The following is a 19,879-nucleotide window of genomic DNA, read 5'->3' as shown; positions in this document are numbered from 1 at the left end:
GTTTAAAACAACTGAAAATGGGACAAACAAATGGATGATTCAAGCTTACTTTGCCAGCACACACATTGAGGAGTTTGTAAAAAGCTTCTCCAAAGTTCAGAGTTGTGAATGGTATTTTACGCTCAAAATGCTTTCATATTCCTGGGGCTTCACCTGGAACTGTGATGAAAGGGGCTTAGAGTTTCCACAGCTAAACGTCAATGTGAGTTCAATGTGAAACAAAGATAAATATGTGGAAAACTACTTTCTGTGCACTGTTGAGTATGATGGAGGATCTGTAATGCTGTGGGTCTGTTTTTCTCTCATAGGCCCTCGGAAACTTCTTAGAGTACGTGGCATCATTACGTCTTTGAAATACCAGACGAAACAGAAATTTGGTGGTAATGATGATAGACATACAGGCAAATAGGCAAAGAAACAAGTCCTGAGACAAAAACAAATGACCTTGTTCCTTTTTTTTTCAACCCCATGGTTTTCAACTTTGTTTAAAATAAAAACCTGAGAAGAGTCTTATTCACCCTGATTATTCTGAAAGCCCAAAATGAAATCAGATGCAACTAATTATCTCTTCAAAGACGCCTAATTAGTATTAGAGTCTAACTGTGCTTACTTTAATAATAGTATGAATACGGATGTTCTGTAAAGGTATCTGATGTTTGTTAGAGAACATCAGTGAACAAACAGCAACCTGAAGACCAATGAAAACAGCAGACAAGTCAATAAAGCTGTGTGGGAAGTTTTAAATAGCGTTGGATTAGAAAACAACATTCCAAGCTTTCAGCATCTCACAGAACACTGTTCAATCCATCATCTGAAAATGGAAACCGTTTGGAACACCCACAGAACGACCAAGATGTGGTCATCCACCTAAACTTGCAGGCCCCGCATTGAGAGCATTAATCAGAGAGGCAGCCATTAGGCCCTTGCTAACTCTAGTGGAGCTGCAGAGATGCAGAGCTCAGGTAGAAGAACATGTTTAAAGAGCAATTATTCATCGAGTAGAACGCAAATCTGGCCTTTGTGGAAGAAAGGCAAGGAGAAAGCAATAAGATGTCATATGTAAGAGACAAAGGCACATGTAGAAATGGTTTCTCTGGTCAGATGAGACCAAAATTCATCTTTTGTTCTTAGTGAAAATCCCAAGTTTAGCAAGAAAACAAATATATACATATATAGACATGAATATATATGACCATCACTCTGAAAACCTCTTGATGAAACGGTATAGGCAGCATCATGCTGTGGGAGTACTTTTCTTGAGCAAAGACAGAGAAGCTGGCCTGAGGTGATGAGACAATAAATGCAGAAGAAAACCTTTTGGAGGCTGCAAAAGATACAAGCCTGGGGGGGAGGTTCCCTCTCCTGCAGGACAATGACCCAAAGCAAACAGCCAGAGCTGCAATTAAATGCTTTAGATCAAAGCATACTATATCTTAGAATAGCCCAGTCAAAGTCCAGACTAATTGAGAAATCAGTGGCAAGACTTCAAAATTAATGTTCACAGACTTTATCTCTTTAGTCAGACTGAGCTTGGGCTATTTATTTTTATTTATTTTTTAAGAGCGTAAATATGATGTGCAAAGCAATTTGAGACATACACTCAAAAGAGTTGCCTTGATTTTCGATGATGCCACACAAGGAAGGGGCAGGTTTGAGGTGTTTCCTTAAAATAAACATTCAGAACTGTGCATTCATTTAATTCAAATGTTGTGAATTAACCCATGGGAATATTATAAAGACGTGATACCATAATCTGGGCGTCCCCAAAGTATTCAGAGACATTGAAATCTTAGTTAATTAAAACTTTGGAATTTGAGGAAAGTTTTAAAAAAAAATCGAATTATTTTAGTATTATGATTAAAAATTGTCTAATATTTCTAACTGACCTAAATCTGGAAAGGTAGTCCGATTTAATCTCAGACACTTTGAAATTATTAATGAGGTTTTTGTTTATATATATATATATTATATACATATACATTTAGGGTATGCTTTCTGGATTACCTCCATATATTTCAGCAATAAATAAAACACCACGGCATCTTTGGATGTTTTCTTTTGCCTCTATTATGTGTCCTGTTTTAAAAGCTTCCCTTATCTATTTCTGCCCCTCTCAGTCTATAAGTGGACAAGCTCTCCTTTGTGCTGCAGGGTCTGCACCAGTGTGAGCGGGTGGAGGAGGAGGTGGTGCTGGTGGTAGGGAGGCAGCCGGTGCTGGGAGGACTGGGCTTCTCATGCAGCTGACTGGATGTTGACGCACATCTCTGCTCAGCCTCATGATTTTTTCCCCGGCAGCCTGAGGAACGAGCAGCGGAGGGCTGAGAGCGGACCGAGCCGCGGACCGGGGCATCTCCACCATGCAGCCGTTGACCACCGAACGTACATCATCTACACGATTATACCCGTCGATGCTTTCCGGTTCCCCACCTTCAGTTCCGACCATGGCAACATAAGGCTGACTCTGCAGCTTCGTACTGGGAATGACAAGGCTCCCAAGATGGTCCGCATCGCCAAGGCCTTGGGTTTGGTTATTCTGTGCGTCGTTGTGCTCATCCTGTCGCTCATCAGCTACGTGTCTCTGAGAAAAGACAGCCTCTTCAGCTCCAACAAATATTACCCCGGAGGCCCGCGGATTATGTTTCATGCAGGCTTTCGGTGAGTAAGGATTTTTAGCTGCAGATTGAGGGCAGCTCATTAAATGCAGACCATAGCTGGTGTGGAAGTAAACAGAGGAGTTTGGCCTATTTGTGGGCACCTCCATCTCAACGCATCCTCATCAATTCAATTCAATTCAAAAATACTTTATTAATCCCAAATGGAAATTAAATAAACTTCCTGTCAATTAAACGGTGAGCTGTCCAGAGTGCTGATGTTTAAACCCTCCACCCACTGGACGTCACAGTGCTTTTAAGATGTTTCAGGGTATCTGCACATTCATACTGATCAGTATCTTCACTGCAAAAATGAGCAGGTTGTCATAATCAGCTTCTATATTTATTTGGATATTTAGGGATAATTAGTCTGCACTTTTAGCAGCTGCGATGTAAACATATGTTAAAATTGGACACCAATTTAGGCCCCGGTTAAGGAATGTGCATTTTTGTGAGCAGCTTTGCATTACATAGAGCCTACTCATCGTTTCTGGTGTTTCCCATGAACAAAACTATTATTTTAAGGTTGTTTTCAGAAAGAGTTAATTACAGATGAGGAAAGCATTTTAGATTGAAGCTTTGCAAAAAGAAAGTCTGGATAGTTTGAATTAGTAATTGGTTTTTCTTGATCATTTTCCTTAGAAACACGACTTAGAACATTTTATTTGTGATCTTTGTATGCTTTTTGGGTCTCCATAAGGGGCTAAATGTTATCAATGTTTTTTGGGGGGAAACTATTCCTGGTGTGCTTTTGAGTGTTTTTTTAAATTCCTTCATTGACAGATTCTTTCTTTTGTTGATTATTGTTTTACTTTGACAGAAACCTTCTATTTTCAGTTAACAGCCTGTTCCATTCAGGATTAGTTGTTTTTTCTTGTTGGCCTGTGTATGCCTATTGATTTTACAGGTCCTTCTCAAAATATTAGCATATTGTGACAAAGTTCATTATTTTCCATAATGTCATGATGAAAATTTAACATTCATATATTTTAGATTCATTGCACACTAACTGAAATATTTCGGGTCTTTTATTGTCTTAATACGGATGATTTTGGCATACAGCTCATGAAAACCCAAAATTCCTATCTCACAAAATTAGCATATCATTAAAAGGGTCTCTAAACGAGCTATGAACCTAATCATCTGAATCAATGAGTTAACTCTAAAACACCTGCAAAAGATTCCTGAGGCTTTTAAAACTCCCAGCCTGGTTCATCACTCAAAACCCCAATCATGGGTAAGACTGCCGACCTGACTGCTGTCCAGAAGGCCACTATTGACACCCTCAAGCAAGAAGGTAAGACACACAAAGAAATTTCTGAACGAATAGGCTGTTCCCAGAGTGCTGTATCAAGGCACCTCAGTGGGAAGTCTGTGGGAAGGAAAAAGTGTGGCAGAAAACGCTGCACAACGAGAAGAGGTGACCCGACCCTGAGGAAGATTGTGGAGAAGGGCCGATTCCAGACCTTGGGGGACCTGCGGAAGCAGTGGACTGAGTCTGGAGTAGAAACATCCAGAGCCACCGTGCACAGGCGTGTGCAAGAAATGGGCTACAGGTGCCGCATTCCCCAGGTCAAGCCACTTTTGAAGCAGAAACAGCGGCAGAAGCGCCTGACCGGGGCTACAGAGAAGCAGCACTGGACTGTTCCTCAGTGGTCCAAAGTAATTTTTTCGGATGAAAGCAAATTCTGCATGTCATTCGGAAATCAAGGTGCCAGAGTCTGGAGGAAGACTGGGGAGAAGGAAATGCCAAAATGCCAGAAGTCCAGTGTCAAGTACCCACAGTCAGTGATGGTCTGGGGTGCCGTGTCAGCTGCTGGTGTTGGTCCACTGTGTTTTATCAAGGGCAGGGTCAATGCAGCTAGCTATCAGGAGATTTTGGAGCACTTCATGCTTCCATCTGCTGAAAAGCTTTATGGAGATGAAGATTTCATTTTTCAGCACGACCTGGCACCTGCTCACAGTGCCAAAACCACTGGTAAATGGTTTACTGACCATGGTATCACTGTGCTCAATTGGCCTGCCAACTCTCCTGACCTGAACCCCATAGAGAATCTGTGGGATATTGTGAAGAGAACGTTGAGAGACTCAAGACCCAACACTCTGGATGAGCTAAAGGCCGCTATCGAAGCATCCTGGGCCTCCATAAGACCTCAGCAGTGCCACAGGCTAATTGCCTCCATGCCACGCCGCATTGAAGCAGTCATTTCTGCAAAAGGATTCCCGACCAAGTATTGAGTGCATAACTGTACATGATTATTTGAAGGTTGACGTTTTTTGTATTAAAAACACTTTTCTTTTATTGGTCGGATAAAATATGCTAATTTTGTGAGATAGGAATTTTGGGTTTTCATGAGCTGTATGCCAAAATCATCCGTATTAAGACAATAAAAGACCTGAAATATTTCAGTTAGTGTGCAATGAATCTAAAATATATGAATGTTAAATTTTCATCATGACATTATGGAAAATAATGAACTTTATCACAATATGCTAATTTTTTGAGAAGGACTTGTATGTAAAATACATCAACCCATTCTTGCCTGCAACAAAGCCAGAGGACTGATCCAAACTCAATTCTGGTTCCCTGTACATATCACAGCTCCTCTGTTGCTCTGTGGGTCTTTAAAAGATTTGGACATCGGCTGCTTTTTTATCCATTTACACCAACTTTATACCTTATGATGTTTTTAAGCCATTTGCTTAGCTAGAGATAATCATAAACCTGAAGATTGGATAAACCATTGTTTTGTTTTGTCTGCACATAACAAGAACGATAGCTCAGCCAAGAACCAGTTGGTATGTCCTTCTTTTGCACTTGAATGTATCAAAATACCATAAAACAATCTAATCAAAACCTGATTTCACAAGTGGAGAAAGTCAGATTCAGCAACAGAGAAATGTTACACCTCAAAGATCTGCTTCTCTCTAGAAACTCAGTGGAACCACAAGTAGATCTGTCTGACACCAGTGCTTGGTTCAGTATGTCACACAGGTTATTTTGTCATGTTACAACCACCAATGTTAATGTATTTTACTAATATAATATGTGATAGACTAACAAAAAGTAGAGCATGAGTGTAAAGTAGAAGGACAATTATACTTGGAATTATTTTTGGCAAGTAGGAATCTGAAAAGTGTGGCATGCACTGCCTTCCATCCATGTTGCTACATGTGACTGGATGCAGAGAAATTGCTCCATATATTCTGCATTTGAACAGCAGTTCAACTGGTCTGATTTCTTTATAATATCCATCCATCAACTAAACCCGCTTGTTTTTGCAGGAGGGCTGGTGTCTATCTCCAGCTGTCATTGGGTGAGAGACAGGGTACACCCTGGACTGGACACACGTCCATCACAGGGCAACGCAGAGACACACAGGACAAACAACCATTCATACATACACTTATACCCAAGGGCATTTTGGAAAGAACAATTACCTTAATCATGTTTTTGGACTGTGGGAGATAGCCAGTGTATCTGGAGGAAACTGACGCAGACATGGGGAAACATGCAAACTCCATGCAGAAAGACCCCAGGCTGGGACTGGAACCCAGGATCTTCTTGCAGCAAGGCAACAGGGCAACCAACTGCCCCTCTGTGCAGCCCCCATAATAACATTAGACAGGAGATTGAAACAAGAAACTTTAGAAGCAAACAAAGTATTTATTTTTCTGTTGTATTCAGGTCTCAGTTTGCCATGAATTTTCTGGACCCTTCCTTCATTCCACTGACGAATGCCTTGAATGAGGAGCTTCAAGGAAAACCATACAAATGGAAGTTCAACAGGACAGCATTTCACCAGCAGAGGTAAGCTTCTAACTCTAGTAGAGCTTTTTTAAGCTGATGGTTGTACACAGTCAAACTAGATAATAAATCAGACTAAACTTCTCCTGTTTTAGGTCACTTAGTGCTTGCAAAATTATTTCTGTTTGCTAAAACCAGAATCTTAGAAATTCTTCAATTTTACTTTGCATACACAACATAAAAGTCTTGACCAGGTTTGTAAATGGACTCAGGGACAAAGACCTTTACTGTGGAACTTTACTGAGGTTTACTGTGGTCTGATGAAACCAAAATTGACGTGTTTGACCATAATGACGATCCTTACATCTGGGAGAAAAAGGGTGAAGCTTGGAAGCCTGAGCTCATCATCCCAACTCTGAAGTATGGGGGTGGTTACAGGCAGCTGCCTGTAAGTAACTTGATAAAGAAGGAAACAAATTAATATGAGACACACAAGAAATTAGTCTCCAAAAAATAAAAGTAACCATTTAATTTGAATGCAGGGACAATACTAAAAGAAACTGCAGTAACCCATCTTTATTACTGAGTGTTTAAATACGAGGTGAAATCTCCAATTGTTAAAATGGTGAAGTCTTTCTGTTTTTCAGGAAAGAAATCTTCAGCTACATCAACATTCCCAACAACTTCTCCCTCATTAAGAACAGTGTACGTGTGGGCCAGCTGATGCACTTTGACTACTCCAGCCACAAGTACGTCTTCTCCATCAGTAACAACTTCAAGTCTTTACTCCCCGACACCTCCCCCATCCTCAACAAGCACTACAGTACATGTGCTGTGGTAGGAAACAGCGGGATCCTGACTGGGAGCCACTGTGGTCCTGAGATCGACCATGCCGACTTCGTCTTCCGCTGTAACTTCGCACCCACTGAGGTCTACTCCAAAGATGTGGGCAAAAAGACCAACCTGACTACGTTTAACCCCAGCATCCTGGAGAGATACTACAACAACCTGCTGACCATTCAAGACAGGAATAACTTCTTCCTCAACCTGAAGAAGCTGGAGGGAGCCATCCTCTGGATCCCTGCCTTCTTTCTACACACCTCTGCTACAGTAACCCGAACCCTGGTGGACTTCTTTGTGGAGCACAAGGGCCAGCTAAAGGTTGAACTGGCCTGGCCAGGAAACATCATGCATGATGTCAACAAGTAAGATAACAGGATATGACATCTTATGTAAAATAACATTCTTCATTATTTAAATTGAATTTCCTCTCTTAATCCAGTCTATTTCCATGTATATTTTACATGCTGTTAAATAATTAAAATATTTCACAAACCCACAATAATGAATCAAAACAGAGCTAACAAAATGCCACTCCTGTAATGTGTGCTTTTTAACAATCCAGGCCACATGAAAATGTCCAAATTTTTTTCAAATTACAACCACAAACATCAACGTATTATATTGAACTTTTATGTGACCCACAAAAAGTGGCAAATAATTGTGAAGCAGAAGGAAAATAATACATAGTTTTCATCTTTCTAACAAATAAACTGTGAAAAGTGTGATGTCCATTTGTCCAGCTGCCTTTAATCCGGATAAAATCTAGTGCAACCAATTGCCTTAGAAGTTGCCTACTTATTAAGGATAGTCCACCTGTGTTGTTTATTCTTGGTATAAATGCTGCTGCTCTGTGAAGCCTTCAGAGGTTTGTCAGAGAACATTAGTGAACAAATGGCATCATGAAGGCCAAGAAACACAGCAGACAGGTCAGAAAGAAAGTTGTGGAAATGTTTAAAGCAGGCTGAAGTTATAAAACAGTATCCTAGGCTTTTAACATCTCACTCAGGTCTGTTCAGTCATCTCAAAATGGAATGTATCGGCCCAACTTCAGACCTAGCAAGAAATGGCAGGTAGGACTAGGAGAGCATTACTCATTGAATTAGCCAAGAAGCCCATGGTAACTCTGGAGGGGCAAAGATCCACAGCTCATGTGGGAGAATCTGTTGACACGATAACTGTTACTTGTGCGCTATACAATTCAGGCCGTTATGAAGAGTAACAATAAGCAAGCCATTGGTAAAAAAAACAAAAACATAAGACGTTGTGTTTAAAGTTTACCACAAGCCATAAAAGGAACACAGCAAACATGTCCAAGAAGGTGCAGTGCTAAGATAAAACCATAACTGAACGTTTTGCAATCTTGACAAACTATGTGTAGTGGAAAACTAACACTGTACATCACCTTGAAAACATCATCCTCACAGTTAAGCATGGTAGTGGCAGTTTAAGGCTTTGGGAATGCTTTTCTTCGGCAAGAACAGGAAAGCTCATCTTAGTTGATGTGAAGTTGAAGTTAAATACACAGAAGGCAGAAAATTTTGTAGAGGCTCCAAAAGCCTGGAGGCTAAGTTCTAACAGGTCAAAGACATGTGAGTCCAGACCTAAATTCAATTGATTTACTGTGGCGACACTTGAAAAGTGATATTCACAGATGTTCTCCATCCATCCTGACTGAGCTTAAGCTATTTTGCAAAGCAGAATCGGCAGAAATATCATTCCCGGAAGTACAAAACTGGTAAAGCTACTGTGTACCCCAAGAGACTTGCAGTTGTGATTGCAGTAAAAAGTGGTTCTTTTAAGTATTGTCTCAGAAGGCTGATTAGTTCTGATTTTTACTTGTAAAACAATGTTAAACCATGTATCCTTTGTCTTCCACTTTAATCTGCAGCTGCTTTGTTTGGGTCTAACACACATAATCTGAATAAAATATGAGTTTGAGATTATAATGTGACCAAATGTGAGAAGTTTAACGGGTATAGATACCTATGCGAAGTTGTTGTAATTCATTGTGTAATGTATGCTCTTATTATTTGATCTCACGAAAAGAATAGTTAATATGTTGATCATAAAGCCCTTTAGCCACATAGAGAACAATGAACATAAGCTTTTAACAAAACACAGAGATTACTACTCAACAGCAGGTTTTGTGCATTATTTGCCCATGTTCTTTAGGAATAAGATATTAAATGCAGAGGAGAAAGACAACATTATATTTTTGTAAATAAAACAATGACTACACAGCGGAATGAAAGGACATTTTCTTTCTGTAGCCAGTATTTTAGTACACTGCTTCATACATTGCATCTCTCTGACCTCCTGGTCACCTTCTTGTATGAACTGCATTTACATGTGTTAGTACTCCTGTCTATGCACGAATTATAATAAATATGCTGTGAATGAGAGAAAAAAGCATCTGGCTTGGTCAATTAAAAAGGCCATTTACAATTAGTCATTTACAATTAAGAGGAATCAGACATGTTGGAGTAATTCGTTATTTACCTTCTCATTTCTCTCCCAGATACTGGAAAACTAAGAACCTCTCTCCAAAACGTCTGAGCACGGGGATCCTCATGTACACGCTGGCATCTGCCATGTGTGACGAAATCCACCTCTATGGCTTCTGGCCCTTTGGATGGGACCCCAACACAGGCAAGGAGTTGCCTTACCATTACTATGACAAGAAAGGGACCAAGTTCACTACAAAGTGGCAGGAGACGCATCAGCTGCCCAGCGAATTTAAACTGCTCTATAAGCTGCACAGGGAAGGCGTGACCAAACTCAGTCTAACACACTGCACATAGGTGTATGAGTGCCAGATTGTTTCACACATCACTCCGGAAACCACGAGCCACAAACATCAGCCCATTTATAGCATTTGTTGTGTGACACATAAGCATGATAGATGGCAGTTGCTTTTGAAACTGCAGAGACCCACACCACTATTTAATTTAACTTGACAATTTCTGTCTTTCTGGGTGTGTAAATCACACAAATCTTCAATAAATTGCTGTGTTAAGTAGAACTGTCAAGCTTTAATATTTGTCATTTGCATGACTGCTGACTATAGCTCAACCATTTGGCAAGAACAAACATCCCTTTCAGCCGTCAAGTGAAATCTTCCAGTTCTGATTAATGCAAATGAACCACCTTTACAACAGTGTGCTGATTAATTACACTGAAATCACTGCCTAATCTCAGGGATGGAGTTAGATCAGTGTTTTTTCTAATCAGATTTTATGCCTCAAGAGTGGTACAGTTCTTCATTTCAGGATTTTTTCCCCATGATTTGACAATCTGCACTGCTCTTTAAGATGGTATTGTTTACAAGATTGTCTCTATAAATATCTACATGTTTGTCTTTTAATTTCTTTAGCCAGTGTGACTATCAACCTTAAATTTTGTTGCAGTTCTTCACTTGTTTTTTTTATTGATAACTAACATTCCAACAATAAGCCATAAATTCATAAACAGAAAATATCTGTTGCCATTTATTGCAGATAGAGGTGTCAGCCTACATTTTATACTTGGAATAAAGATATTCTAGCAATTCCATAAAGCCAAAACAGGGGTACCATTTAAAGTCACAGAGTATTCATTTTCTAAAATTAAATATACAGATTAACAAATAGACATAAATTACATAGGTTTGGGTTGAGTTGTACAGTTATCACTGGGAAATTCTGTATTTCACAGAATCCTATGCTACTCAAATTTATTTTCAATACATTGCTATGACAATATATAACGAACACTGGCTTCTCAAAAATGTGACAGTAGCTGTGTTTACAAAGTATTTATTTTTTTTACCCTGAAACAACAGTTGTGAACATCCAAAGTAATGTTTCTCTGCGAAACGTTAGTTAAAATGGCTTTTAGCATGTTGATTACTAATCACTGAATCCAAATAATATTCAACTTGGTCTATTCAAGAGATGGTTAGCTAAAGAGCCATGCTTTGTTTTTTCCCTTATTTTTAGGCAATGCTAAGCTAAAATGATATTTCAGGGTTTAACGTTTTCATGAAACCCTTTTTATTTATTTTCTTGAACCAAAAATAAGACACATTAGCTAATCAAGATCTGCTAAAAAGCTATAAATCCTAAATACAGAAGTTTGACCAGGCAGTGTTTTACTGTAATAGAATTGGCTAATAATTACAGTATGCTATGATCAGTGTACAGTTCCAGCTTGGTTATGTTTCTTTGAAAATTTCAGTTTTGCAAAATATCATATAATTCTCTCAAGATAAATCTCTAAACATTTACATCAGCCATTACATAATATAGCCTATTTTTTACCCCTTCAACTTTGAACATTTGCAAGCTAAGCCAACATTAGCTTTGTCTGATAATTCTCCTTTTAGCTATTAGCTAGCAGCAGCAATGGCAAGTACAAGCATACAAGCAGTTACAAGCATAATTTATGAAAGTGTGAACATGAAAAGCAGCTGGAAAATGTCTTGATTCTAAATCTTCACTGCATTTCAAATTTTAAACCACTGCTACAAAAACAAAGGACAACAATGTGACCTAGATAGCAGTAGCATGACCAACAATGGGGGAAATATATTTTGGACAAAACTGCTCTCAATTTACCGGTCGGCCTACGTTCCTACCCTCACCTATGGCCATGAACTTTGGGTCATGACCGAAAGAACGAGATCCCGGATACAAGCGGCGGAAATGAGCTTCCTCCGTAGGGTGGCCGGGCACTCCCTTAGAGATAGGGTGAGGAGCTCGGCCATCCGGGAGGGGCTCGGAGTAGAGCCGCTGCTCCTCCACATCGAGAGGAGCCAGTTGAGGTGGCTCGGGCATCTATACCGGATGCCTCTTGGACGCCTTCCTCGGGAGGTGTTCCAGGCACGTCCCACCGGGAGGAGGCCCAGGGGACGGCCCAGGACACGCTGGAGGGACTATGTCTCTCGGCGGGCCTAGGAACGCCTTGGGCTCCATCCGGAGGAGCTGGAGGAGGTGTCTGGGGAGAGGGACGTCTGGGCGTCTCTACTGAGTCTGCTGCCCTTGCGACCCGGTCCCGGATAAGCGGAAGACGACGAGTACGAGTACGAGTACAAAACTGTGTGAATTTAACAGTCTTGATGTTTAACATAGTTCACATTTAATATAGTAGAGATACAAGAGATTTTTGTGAACTAGAAAATGCTGTTTCCCTACAGTAGCCTTTCTGGGACATTTCCAATGTGAACTGAATGAATTTTATGTGGCTTGCTGCATTTTGACTGAAAGCATGAAGATTCTATTTACTAACATTGCATGGGAAGCTATCAGATATTTAAGCTAGTTTTATTTTTGGAAATTGTTTGAGGGTAAATTGTGAGTTTTGAACTTTCTATTCCTAATTGTGTAATCCATAATCAGAATCTTTCTATGAGACTTAGATAGCTAGAGCAACCTTAATGCTATAAAGCAAAGCGGACCAATATCTCTGCATAAATTACAACATATTTTTTAAGATTTTATTCTTTGGGGAAATAGCCCATCAAACCCAACATGAAACAGTACAAATATTGAAAGAACACTAAACATTTGCCACATGATTTTCACATGACATAAGCCTGTGGTTTTAGGGGGGTGGTTTGGCTGTGTATAAAACTGTTTTGTAGTTGCTGTTTTATACATAGGACAATGCACTCATTCAGACCATATTGACAAAAACATTTCAACAGACCATCGTTACTGTCTCTCCTTGAAGTCAAAAATGTTGCTGTGGATAATTATTTGGCCACCAACATATTTGTTTTCTGACTTAGCTTTTTTTATCACACTTAAATGTTTCAGATCATTAAACCAATTTATATCTGACAAAGATAACGCAGGTAGAGACAAAATTATGGTTTCATTAAATGAACAAAAAATAGCTATACACAAAACCTGGCCCAGTGAGAAAATGTAATTGTCTGTCCCTTAAATACCAAATTAACTATATAAAACCACATTTGGAAAGTTAAGTTCAATTTCAATATCCAAACCCGGGTCTGATTACTACTAAACCTATAGAATTAAGAAATCATTCAAATGAATGTGTCTGACAACATGAAGCAAGCTAAAAGATCTCAAACAGCAACACATCATGCCCTGATCAAAAGCGACTAAGAACAGATGGGAAACTAATTTATTCACGTCGCTCAGTTTGGACTGGGGGCATCTGTCAGGTTGTAGGGTATGAAACACCGCATTTCAGAAAGAGTCTCAGGTCCACATTCAACCACGGTGGTGGTAGTGTGATGGTCAAGGGATTATATACCACTTCACCTAAAGCACCTAAAAGCATCTATAACTTCCCATAATTGATGGAACCATGAACTCTACTCACCAGAAAATCCTGAGTCTGACCATCACTTCATCACTTTAAGATCTAAAAAAGAAGGATTTGGAGTAGCCTAGTGAAGGTCCAGTCTTAAATCTGACTGAAATTCAGGGGTATGACCTTAAACTGGCCATTTATGTTGAAAAGTCCTTAAAACATTGCTGAATTAAAAACAAATCTTGCTAAATGAAGAGGGTAAAAATCCCAGTCACTCATGTAAAGACTGTTATCCCTGCTCATCCTGCTTGACAGAAGTTGTTACTGCCAAGTGTGGCACAACCAGTTTTTAGACTTAGGATGCGTTTACAATTTTTTTTTTTCAGGGTAGCTTTTTCGGTTTTATATATAAAGATGTAATTTACAAACTACTTTTTGTATCCTCTGAGCTAATAATAAAATTTGTTTGATAACCTGAAGCATGTGTGTGATCAAAATAGCAAAAACAGAAAAAGCATTGCCATGCGGGAAATACTTCTTCATACCACTCACTGTACATTAAAAAAACACATTTGAAAGTTTGTCATATTAACACTTAATTGATGTCATAGATGTAAAGGAATAATTCCTGCTGTTTATTAAAAAATAAATGGACACTAATTTGGGGTTTTGAATGCTGTATAAAACCAAGCACTAGACAATATTTTTAGTTAGTTTTTTCTTTGAGTTTGATGTTAAATATTTTATTTCTTCTGCTCCTGCTAAACAATGATGTGGTTAAACTTACGGCTGCTTGAATGTCCTTTATTTGGATGGATTTATTTGAAATATCCACTGGTTTTGAGATGAATGTTGGACATTTCCTCCAGCACAAATTCATGTGAAAAACCATTATGTAGAATGTGTGTAAAATGTAGCCATGATAATAAAGTCTGTAAGGGATGTAATGCCAGTAAATGTTAAAGCCAGAATAACAGTATATTGCTTTTTGTGCATTAAATGAACTGACACTGACATGTAACGTACAATGTATTTTTTATTTTAAAATGCATCACTAAACATAGTCTGTCCCAACTCCTCTTTAAGTGCCATGTACATGTACTTCATGTGTTCTCTCTGCACGCATCTTCGGTTCATCATGCATAAGAAAACGTGGCTGCATCTGAACATGTCATAAACAATGTAATGGGCTGTAGTATCTGGTTTGTTTGAAAAAAAAATTGTCCTTAAACTGTCATTAATGTTTTAATTATACTCCATGATAAATAGCCATTATGTGCCTGCGAAATTCTTTCCATTACCATTTCAGTGTGTCAATGAAAAACATTTTCCTCTGAAATCAGCTCAGCATTGTCAAAAAACAATTAGGTTTTCTAGACTTAAAATATTATGAAAATGTATATGAACAAAACATTCAATTTATCCTGTCAAAAATGCCTTTAATGGCAAAACTACATTTTTCCCTTGTATTTGCATGCTGGGGTTTTTATGCAGGAAACTATAATTTGTCTTTCCAACTATTACAAAGGCAGACATCGTTAAATCTGTAAAAAACCACTTTCAGCCTTGGAAAAAAGAACAGTCCTGTTTATTATCAGCATATGTAAACTTATGAGTAGAACTGTACTTCTTTCTCTGTAACATCTGACAATAACACATTGAAAGGCTAACTGTAATTAGACAAAAATAAAACAAAAACAACATATTAGAGAGGTGCTTATAATGTTGCGGCCAACTGGTAAAAGAGGAGACGAAATTCTGCAAATATTGTGCCCCACATTCAAACAAACGGTAAAAGTGAATGGGGGTGGGGGGCATTTAAGCTGGCTTTTAAACCAAAAATAAAATTATTCACTGCAGATTTTAGAGCATGGTGACCGTTTTCAGACCATTACATAGTAAATTCATTTTTGAGAACTTGTTTATCAAGGTTTTTAAATCAGACGTGTTTTGCATCTCTTAACTCTTTTTCAAATGCTACCTTCATAAGTGCACAAATCGCCAGTTCCGTAACCCTTTACCCAACAAAGTGGATTGAATTGTCTGATGGCATTGTTGTAACCATAAACGTGAAAGGCTCTGGGTCAAGTTGCCTTTTTATCGATTAGTACCCTCATTACCCTCACTATTATCATTTAGTCCATTTGTTTTTCCATTTTGTACCTGTAAAACAAACCATGTTGTAAAGAACTTAAACAAGATGTCAATTTATTTTGGCTTGTATTTGAGCATTTTTTTATGAAACAACTACAGAAATACTTCAGTGTTTAAGTCTCAAATGTGTTTTTTAATTTACTTGCAAAGCTGAAAACCTTTATAACCTCATGTAACTTTTTTCCTCTGACTGTGTCAGTGACCCCACATCCCCAACCCCACATTCAGTAATTGATGTAAGCGCCCTGTTCCTTCTAGCACGTACATTAACTTTACAAAAAATATAACAACTAATGTGAAAAGTTATTAAAACTACTGCATTTCGTCTTGTTTCTCTAATACGTTTACCCTCCCAAGATGGCGACATTGTTTACGTGCGAGACAGCTCGACTGACGTTCAGTGACCGGAAGAAGCGTCAGAAGCGATCGGGACTTCCTTTTTATTTGAACCACGAAGCGGAAAGTGGTAGTTGACAGCAAAGTAACCGTCGAGTGGGGTCGTTTCAGCATTTTTTTACAGTGTAGCTTTGCTTTAGTTGTTTCTAAAGACACTCGTCGGAGCTCAGACTGGTACCAGCTGTCAGGACGCGAAGCTATAACCGAGAGGAGAAATGGCGCAGAACGGAGTTCAGGTGGACCGAGAGAGTTTCTCCTGTTCAGTATGCCTGGATTTGCTGAAGGATCCGGTGACGATTCCCTGCGGACACAGTTACTGCATAAAGTGTATTGAGGACCACTGGAATGAAGAGAACCAGAAAGACGCCCACAGCTGTCCTCAGTGCAGACAGACCTTCACACCAAGGCCTGTCCTGGTGAAAAGCACCATGCTTGCAGCTTTAACTGAGCAGCTGAAGATGACTGGACTCGGAGCTGCTCCTCCTGATCAGCACTGTGCTGGACCTGAAGATGTGGCCTGTGATATCTGCACTGGCAGGAAACTAAAAGCCACAAAGTCCTGTTTGATGTGTTTGGTTTCTTACTGTGGGAAACACCTCCAGCCTCATTACGATGTGGCTCAGTTAAAGAAACATCAGCTGGTGGAGCCCTCCAAGCAGCTCAGTGAGAACATCTGCTCGCTTCACGATGAGGTGATGAAGATGTTCTGTCGCACTGATAAGCAGTGCATTTGCTACCTCTGCATGGTGGAGGAACATAATGGCCACAGCATTGTCTCTGCTTCAGCTGAGAGGATGGAGAAGCAGAAGGAGCTGGAGGTGAGGAGAGAAGAAATCCAGCTGAGGATCCAAGAAGGTGAGAAAGACATGAGGCTGCTTCAGCAGGAGGTGGAGGACATTAAGGGCTGTGCTAATAAAGCCTTGGAGGACAACGAGAATATCTTCTCTGAGGTGATCCGTCTCATCAAACAAAGAAGCTCTGAGGTTAGGCAGCAGATCACATCCCAGCAGGAATCTGAGGTCCGCCGGGTAAAAGATCTTCAGGAGAAGCTTGAGCAGGAGATCTTTGAGCTGAAGAGGAAAGACGCTGAGCTGGAGCAACTCTCACACACAGAGGATCACAACCAGTTTCTGCAGAACTTTCCCTCACTGTCCGCTGTTAGTGAGTGTAAAGACTCGCCCAGCATCAATGTGTGGGCGTGTTATGTAGATGTGTCAGCAGCTGTTTCAGATCTCAGAGATAAACTTCAGGACGTTTTGAGAGACAATTGGACAAACGCATCACTGACGATCACTGAAGTGGATGCTTTACTCTCAGAACCAGAACCTAAGACAAGAAATGACTTCTTGAAATATTTACTAGAAATCACCTTGGACCCAGAAACGGCTCACAAACAGCTGTTATTATCTGAGGGGAACAGAAAGGCGACCTTGATGCGGAAAGATCAGGTCCAGGGCAATCACCCAAAGAGGTTCTCTGCATTCTTTCAGGTCCTGAGTAAGCAGAGTCTGACTGGGCGCTGTTACTGGGAGGTGGAGTGGGGTGGACTGGGAGGATATGTAGCAGTCGCCTACAAGGATGTCCATAAAACAAAGACTTTATTTGGCTGGAACGACGAGTCCTGGGCTTTGTTTTGCCAAAAGGACAAAAATCAATTTTTCCACAACAAAATTAAGACTGCCATCGCTGGTTCAGATTTCCCCAGAGTTGGAGTGTACCTGGATCACGGCGCAGGTACCTTGTCTTTCTACAGCGTCTGTGAGACCATGACCCTGCTCCACAAGGTCCAGACCAGCTTCACTCAGCCGCTCTACGCTGGAGTTCAGCTCTGGTTTCGGATGGGAGACTCTGCTGAGATCTGTGAACTGAAATAAGTTCATTGTTGCTTCTCTGTTCATAAATCAAGTTCAAATGTCATTCTTGGCCGAATGTAATTGCACTACAAGTAATTTCTCTATTATTTTGTGGTGTTTAGTTGGAACTTTGTCTAGTTTCTGTTTGGCTTCCCTTTTAAACTTTGTACATTTATACTGATTGTGTTTTATTTTGGGAGTTTTTTTCCCACTGGGGGGATGTTGACAGAGACGGACCTTTACTTCAGCACGTCTCAGTTTATTTTGGACACTTTAGTGTTTATATAAAACAAAAGGATTCACTGTGGTTTTAAAGAACTGTGAATAACCCTTTTAAGTTCTTTTAATTCTGCAAAGCTGGAACTGTGGCTTAGAAAATCCATTTGTGTTTATCGTTATGTGAAATGGAAAGTCTGAAAGTGACAACACTGAACAGATTGCATTGTGAGAAAATGGCTTGTTTCATACTCATTAAATCTGTTTTCAAAAACACAAGTTGTCTTTATTTCCGGATTTTACTTTAGTCACAGTGTTATTTATAAAGTTTAAATTCACTCCTAGCTACTGAGGTTCAATCAATACGCCCAGATGTGCAGAGCAAGAGCAGAGACCCACTTCAAACTGCATGACATTAAAGAGATGATGTTGATGTGAAGTGGTTCTGAAATCCTGAATACAGTGGGAACAGTCTGGCCCTTTGCAACACACTTGGTTCTGTATCAGGCTGGGAAAACAAATATTAAGCATTTCCACTATATTCTAAACATAAAATGTTTAGAGTATAAAAGTGTAGATTTCAGTAAAATTAGTGTAAATAAAAGCATTAAACTGGACGATTACTGTTACAGTTCGACAAATGTATAAAACAGGAGTCCATCTGAAGTTAATTATGTTTTCTTTAAATGCCAACCCACCTCTCAAACAGCAGAGACTAACAAGTGCTAGCACAGCTCCAGACACGCCTCCTTCACTGCACAGAATGGTGACTTAGTAGATCAGAGCTCAGGTTTCGTTTAGAAAGAAACAACAAACTGAGAAGAGAAATGGTGCAGAAAGATTTTCTCTTGTTCCGTCTGTCTGGATCTACTGAAGGATCCGGTGATGGTTCCCTGTGGGCACACCTAATGCATGAAGTGTGGTTTTAAATAACTCAGGTTAACTTCTTTTTAAGGTTTATAATGCTACAAGCTGATTAAACCAGTTTAAAATCAAGAACAGGTGAAAATACAAGACAGTTAGCAGACTGTGTTGTTGAAAATTAACTGATCTCAGCAGTTAATGAGTTAGTTTAGTTTGTCTGCAGAAAACAAAATGACCAGATCCTAATGGTCGATGATAATGATCCACAGGGAGCTCAAAGAAACACATACAGTAGATATAAAGTTTATTATCTAATGTTTTTAAAAATAAGTTTTCTTCTTACAACAATGTTGTTTTGATAGTTTCAGATTAGAAAGCGTCTGTGGCTCTCAGAAGTCATAAATCATATTCTCTATACCAAACAGGCATCACTCTCAGGAACACAGTTCAACCAGTTCGTCCCCTGAGACACTTTGAAGATGTGACAGCAGCTGTGTCAGAACTCAGAGATAAACGTCAGGACATCCTGAGGGAGAAATGGACAAGCATCCCACTGAGTCAGAGAAGCGGATGTTTTTCTGTCAGAACCAAAGACAAGGTGTTTTCTCAATGGCCAGATCAGCAAGAGAGCAAAGATTTTCCTCTTTAGCAAGCAGCTCTGGACTCAATGCTCAAGCAACAAACTAAGGAGTTCCTGACTTACCTCGTTGCCTAAAATCTAATGATTTAGTGAGAAACCAAGGAGTTCCTGCAAGTCAGGGAAGTCTTGCTGATTTAGAAAAAATGCAAAGACTAGCCGCTTTGATAAGAGAAATAAAACTTCCTCCCCAGATAAAGTAGAAATAATCAAGAATAATTTTGTTGGTGGATTGTGGGTAAACAGTCCAACCTGC

The 19,879-nt window shown here is 39.6% G+C and overlaps 2 protein-coding genes across 2 annotated transcripts; both read left to right on the top strand.

Moving 5' to 3' along the window:
- The first annotated feature begins 2,146 nt into the window (after positions 1–2,146).
- LOC124878427 (sia-alpha-2,3-Gal-beta-1,4-GlcNAc-R:alpha 2,8-sialyltransferase-like) lies at positions 2,147–11,947 on the top strand. The gene is made up of 4 exons (XM_047382372.1): positions 2,147–2,655; positions 6,340–6,462; positions 7,047–7,604; positions 9,761–11,947. The coding sequence occupies exons 1-4, from the start codon at positions 2,249–2,251 to the stop codon at positions 10,041–10,043; spliced, it is 1,371 nt and encodes a 456-aa protein (XP_047238328.1). The 5' UTR covers positions 2,147–2,248; the 3' UTR covers positions 10,044–11,947.
- Positions 11,948–12,189: 242 nt separating this feature from the next.
- LOC124878488 (tripartite motif-containing protein 16-like) lies at positions 12,190–18,398 on the top strand. The gene has a single exon (XM_047382449.1). It carries the CDS (start codon positions 16,269–16,271, stop codon positions 17,925–17,927), a length of 1,659 nt encoding a protein of 552 aa, XP_047238405.1. The 5' UTR covers positions 12,190–16,268; the 3' UTR covers positions 17,928–18,398.
- The last annotated feature ends 1,481 nt before the right edge of the window (positions 18,399–19,879 follow it).

Source organism: Girardinichthys multiradiatus, chromosome 12 (genome assembly GCF_021462225.1).
Source record: "Girardinichthys multiradiatus isolate DD_20200921_A chromosome 12, DD_fGirMul_XY1, whole genome shotgun sequence".
NCBI lineage: Eukaryota > Metazoa > Chordata > Actinopteri > Cyprinodontiformes > Goodeidae > Girardinichthys > Girardinichthys multiradiatus.
Note: the sequence above shows the minus strand (reverse complement) of the source record. Positions and strands in the feature narration are given on the sequence as shown.

What these genes read in the sequence shown, in the direction of transcription:
- LOC124878427 (XM_047382372.1), top strand. Translation starts at nt 2,249, where the DNA reads ATGTTGACGCACATCTCTGCTCAGCCTCATGATTTTTTCCCCGGCAGC. An exon ending in ATGTTTCATGCAGGCTTTCG is followed by an intron (nt 2,656 to 6,339) that starts GTGAGTAAGGAT and finishes TGTTGTATTCAG; the next exon opens with GTCTCAGTTTGCCATGAATT. An exon ending in ACAGCATTTCACCAGCAGAG is followed by an intron (nt 6,463 to 7,046) that starts GTAAGCTTCTAA and finishes TCTGTTTTTCAG; the next exon opens with GAAAGAAATCTTCAGCTACA.
- LOC124878488 (XM_047382449.1), top strand. Translation starts at nt 16,269, where the DNA reads ATGGCGCAGAACGGAGTTCAGGTGGACCGAGAGAGTTTCTCCTGTTCA.